Source organism: Protobothrops mucrosquamatus, unplaced genomic scaffold, assembly GCF_001527695.2.
Source record: "Protobothrops mucrosquamatus isolate PMUCROS unplaced genomic scaffold, P.Mucros_1.0 scaffold10, whole genome shotgun sequence".
Lineage (NCBI taxonomy): Eukaryota > Metazoa > Chordata > Lepidosauria > Squamata > Viperidae > Protobothrops > Protobothrops mucrosquamatus.
In genome coordinates, this window is record NW_015386397.1 from 2,873,512 (window position 1) to 2,878,712 (window position 5,201).

Sequence of the window (5,201 nt, forward strand, 5' to 3'; positions counted from 1 at the left end):
CAAATCAGGATTAAGAAATGGTGGCTCAGAAAGTGGCCTTTGGGAGTTGTCTTTATTTAAGTGTGAAGAATGATTTGCAACAATTAAAATTCCCCCCTCCCCACAATATACAAATCAAAGTCCAGAAACTACAAGCTTTTTATTGAATAAAAAAATAGAAGGGGATTGCAAATGATATCAGGGAGTAGAGATGGAAAATGGATGGCTAGTCAGATCAAATAAATAACTAATAGATGGATAGGGTAGTGAATTTCAATTTCATTTGCCTTTCCCTCCCTTCCCCTTTCAACAAAACACAATTGTGTTTCTAACTTTATTTCACAACTCATTAGAATGTTGATTGAATTAAATTGCTCTTAAGAACTCTGCTTCTAGACACAAAGGCGATATGCAAAGCAAAGCTATTTGGATTTTTTTTTTTTAAGAGAAGGCAAAAGACATTTTAAGCAAACCCCATAAATGTTTAAGTATCTCTTCAGTGATTATATTTTAATGAGGAAAAGGAACATTTTCTATCATAAAGAAGTCTGCAATACCTCTTACTCTCTTTCACACACACATACACACATACATTTCTTTCTCTGTTAGGTGAGCCCCTTATAGCAGAAATGGGTTGAAAGAACTTTTTGTTTCAGTGTAGGAGAAAAGTTCTGATGATTTTTGTCACTGTCTTTTCTAACACATAGAATAGACTTTGAATAGTTTTAACTTTCCACTTCTTTTCTTCCTCCCCCAACCTCTTTTCTATCACTTCCTTTTTCCACCCCTCTTCCGAAGTCTTTGAGGGAAAAACCTTTTGACGTATCCATGTTGTTAATCAGATCGATGGGGAAAAGTTTGATTGAAGTCTCTTTGTCATGCAAATGCCAGGGACTTGATGGATGATGGCAGATATCTGACAAAGTTTGGGAGGCATTTGCTCATTGGGCTTGAAGGGAACCACGTGGTTTAGATCCCCTTCCACCCCACCACCACCTTCTCCCATCCCCCATTCGGAAAGCTTCGGGAAGGAGGGGGGCCCTTAAGCCTGGAGATCCATAGATGGGAAGGGTGGTTCTCTTCATCTCTCCCTCTCTCTCTCCCCTTTTTCCCCCTGGTTAACTTTGACATACTATCTAAAGGTTGTAGGGCAGAAGGAATCCCCATAAAACAGGGCAACCCTCTTCCATCATTGGCAAAGGAACAATACCTAGAATGAACTTCTTTTTAGACTATGCAATTTGTAACCGTGGGATGAGCGCCTACCCGCCCAAGGAGTACCAGCACCTCGACCAAGGGACCATTTCCTACCCAGCTTGCTCAGGTACCACTCCAGCCTGTGACAGCTATCACTCAGATGGGTGCTTTGGGGTGATAGGGGTGGGTGCTACTGGGCCCAATGCCCACCACCAACAGAGCCCCAGCTACCCTCCTCCTCTTCCTCACAGCCCAGCTGGCCTTGGCATCTCCTTCACCAGCCCCTCTCACCAAGGAGGGGGAGGGGGATACACAAACTCAGGTTGCAACCCCAGCTTCACCAACCCTCAGTTCTATCATAGTTCCCCAGAGACGGATGGAGCCTATTTTCAGACCTCGGCCTACCCTGCCAGCTTGGCTGCAACTTCCTCCCATTCCTCTTCCCATCTAGCGGGAAGTATACCTGATGCATTTTGTGCAGCTACCCAGGGCCAATTCCAACCACACCAATATGGCTCTGATCAGGGGGGTTACTTGCAAGGGGCTTTGGGCAATCTTTCCCCACCTCTATCTGAGAACAAAGAGCCGAGGGCTTGCCGGGCCCATCCATGTCCCACCGCTGCTGCTGCTGTTGCTGCTGCTGCCACTGCTACCATCAGCCAGACCTTCGACTGGATGAAAGTGAAAAGAAATCCTCCCAGAACAGGTAAATTTCTAATACACCTGGACGCCCAGAGAGATTAGTTATGCTCATATTGCTGCCTCACCAGAAACCCAATCAAAAAGTGGAATGGGAGGAGGGGGACAAAGGAAGCAAGTGGGAATGAGGCTTCTGCATTGGCTCAGAATTCCCTCAACTACCTCACACTAGAGATTCCAGAGACATCTTCTGAGATGGCTACTGTTGAAAAGAGAAAATCTGCTCCTGGAAATCAGGAATGTCACTCCATCATTAACCTTGGTCTGAGAAGGCAAATCATAAGAAGGAGGGAGGAGGGGTGGTAGAAAGAAAGGAAAGAAGGCAGTAAGGCCAGTTTGAGGATAGTTGAGATGGGAAAGACTTCTCTGTTTCCAGAATTGCTAAATGACAAAAAGAAGGCCAGACTCATTTGGTGACTGTGCTATGGATAGGTTCCGAAGTAATTGGCTCAAACTGCAGAAAGAAAAAATTGAAGTACATGTAAACAGTAACTTAGCAAAAAAAAAAAAAAAAAAAAAAGGTGAGAGTTCCCGAAACTATGGTGCTGTGATGGGACAATTAGTGCAATTGTACTATTTATTTTGTAATATGATAGGTAAGGCAGAAAAACAATAATATTTTCCAAAGCTGTTGAATCAATTAAAAAAGCCAGGTAGACTAGAGCAACTGCAAGCAAATGATAGGTGCTTTGTAGAATTCTCAACTTTTCTGACAATTCTGACTGAGACTTATAACAGTGGAAGTCCAAAGAAACTGGAGGCAGAAGGTTGTCTAATCTTGATTTAGAGTTTGGGAAATGGAGAATTTTTGAACATATAGGAGCTACAATAGCTTCTAACTTTGCTCTTATTTCATTCTGCTTCCATATTTTGATCCATGGATGCCCAAAAGGATCTGGTGAGATTTAGTTTGTCTTATATTTCCTAGTGAAAATGAGAGTTGTCCTTTTATTCACAAGAACAAAATCCTTGTCCTAGATGGACTGAGCCCTGATAAAGGAAACCTTCTTTCTACCACTACTACCTAGAAATTAAAAGCCAGGAAGGAGCATTCCCATGAAACAGATGAACACACATGCAGAAGAGCTGCTTGTTCAAGGAAGATCAACCAGTCAGGATTTTACTACGTGCTTATTCTTGAATAGGATCCTCTAATAGGAGTTGGTTGAGATTAATTTTTATGCAATTGCCTTCTTCATTTGTGATGCTCTTTGAATCCTAATCAGCAATTGCCTCCTCTTTGAAATGAATTGGGTTTATTTTGGACTTTGGTCCTGCCTAGAGTTGGTTCAGATTATTATTTTTCATCTTACCCAACTTCGATCAGATCCAGGGGAGACAAATAAGGAACAGAACTAATGTCCCTCAATTCAGAAACTGGGATTGAAGTTAAAAAAGAGCCTGGTCTGTACAGAATATGTTGAAACAGTTTGAGTGAGGTAGCCCTGACAGAAAAGGTGAGTTCACACATAAGTCAAAGTGCAATTTATTTTGTATTGATATTGTAGTGACTCATATGAACTGTGGGTTTCCAGAGACTTGTTACGTGGCTTATTGCTATGTAGAAATCCAATCATAGATAAGATGTTGAACCATCAACTACCAGTAAATCTGACTTTCCATTTCAATATTTTTAGTATATAATAAGGCTGGTGGGAAATGTCTTTGTATAGACACAACATACTGTTGCCTCAGCATGAAACATATGGGATATTGTCAGATCAGGATTTGGGAGAAAAACTTTTAAACAGAGGCTGAAGTTTCTTTCAAGTCTAAACATTTCAAAGTGTCTTTTCTCAGAGGGTAAAAAGAATTTTGTGTTTTGGGGTGAAGAGAATGAAGGTTTTATGAGCTTGATCTAAGATTTTTAAAACTTTGTTTTCCAATCTTTTCCTGGACCAGGTTATTTCCCTACTTGTTCCAAATCAGCCTGACAGAGGACTGACTAATCTAGAATACAAATAACTTTTTGTGCCGAAACCTTGCAGAAATTGTTTTATAAATATAAAGATCAGAACACAATCTGTAACATAAAGATCAGAGCACAGTATTTCCTAAATCTAGAATTAGGAAGAGGGAAATCTTAATGGGGAGTGAATGGATTGCCACGAGAAAGTTAAGCCCCCATTCCTGAAAGGCTCAAAGTATGCCCGGAATATGTAGAGGAAGCTTTTCAAGTTGATGCCCTCCAAGGTGTGTTATATCACAACTTCCAGCTTGAAAGTATGCCGTACAATATAAAGGATACTGGCCAGGAACAGCTAAGGCAAAGTACAGTAAAGGGTGCCACTAAACATCTATCTGAGCTCCTGAAAGGCACACAACTGCTTCTAACTAGGTTTATATCAGAGAGGATGTTGCTGATTGCTGGTTTATTTTGGAAGTAATTCTAACCAATGGTTTGATTGTTTCTTTCTCCGTTTCTGGCTCGTCCCAGCAGCGAAAGTGACTGACTATGGATTAGCCGTCAATGCCAGCACGATCCGGACCAATTTCACCACCAAGCAACTAACAGAGTTGGAGAAAGAGTTTCACTTCAGCAAGTATCTCACTCGAGCCAGGCGGGTGGAGATCGCTGCTACTTTGGAGTTGAACGAGACTCAGGTAAAAATCTGGTTCCAGAATCGGAGGATGAAACAGAAGAAGAGGGAAAAAGAAGGATTGGCTGGTCCCCATCCCACCGCCGCCGCGGCTTTCCGCGACTCTACCAAGGAAAGCAGCGAAGCTGCGTCTGACAGATCCAGCGGGTCCTCCACCCCCGAAGCTTCTCCCAGCTCGGTGTCCTCTTGAAGGGGAAGGAGGGTTAGTTAGGTCGAGTCCTGCCCACCTAAGTAACCTCCCCTTTCAGAGAGGAAGCTGCTCGGTTTGTAAAGTGAATAAACGGTCCTAAGCTTATGGGCACAAAAGACAAACCCACCCGAAAAAACCAAGAACACAACGCACATATGATACCTATGCACACGCGCCCCTCTTACGAAAAAGAAACGCGTATTTTCAAATATAGAGATACAGGAACTTTTGCACAATTTTTTTTCTGGGTACTCAATAGTTAATTACAATTATGCAAAGGATTTCCATCAGGATTACTCATAAATGTAGATTTTTAAGTTCTCGTCCTAAGCTTGCGTTTCTACGCCTTCGCTGTCAGATTCATGTATTATATGTTTCTTTCTTACTTCAAGCTTCGGAGTAGCACGAATGTGAGTGTAATCTCCACATCACTAGAATACCAGCAAGACAAATCCTTATTTTCCTTTCTTCCCAATTTCCTTTTTTAAAGCATGAGGTAGAAGAGGGACCTCTGTACCGAGCTTTTAACCTTTCTC

At 42.0% G+C, this 5,201-nt stretch overlaps 1 protein-coding gene across 1 annotated transcript; it reads left to right on the plus strand.

Annotated features, from left to right (window-relative positions):
- The first annotated feature begins 1,194 nt into the window (after positions 1-1,194).
- HOXB1 (homeobox B1) lies at positions 1,195-4,665 on the plus strand. The gene is made up of 2 exons (XM_015810394.2): positions 1,195-1,882; positions 4,316-4,665. Exons 1-2 carry the CDS (start codon positions 1,195-1,197, stop codon positions 4,663-4,665), a joined length of 1,038 nt encoding a protein of 345 aa, XP_015665880.2.
- Positions 4,666-5,201: the final 536 nt, after the last annotated feature.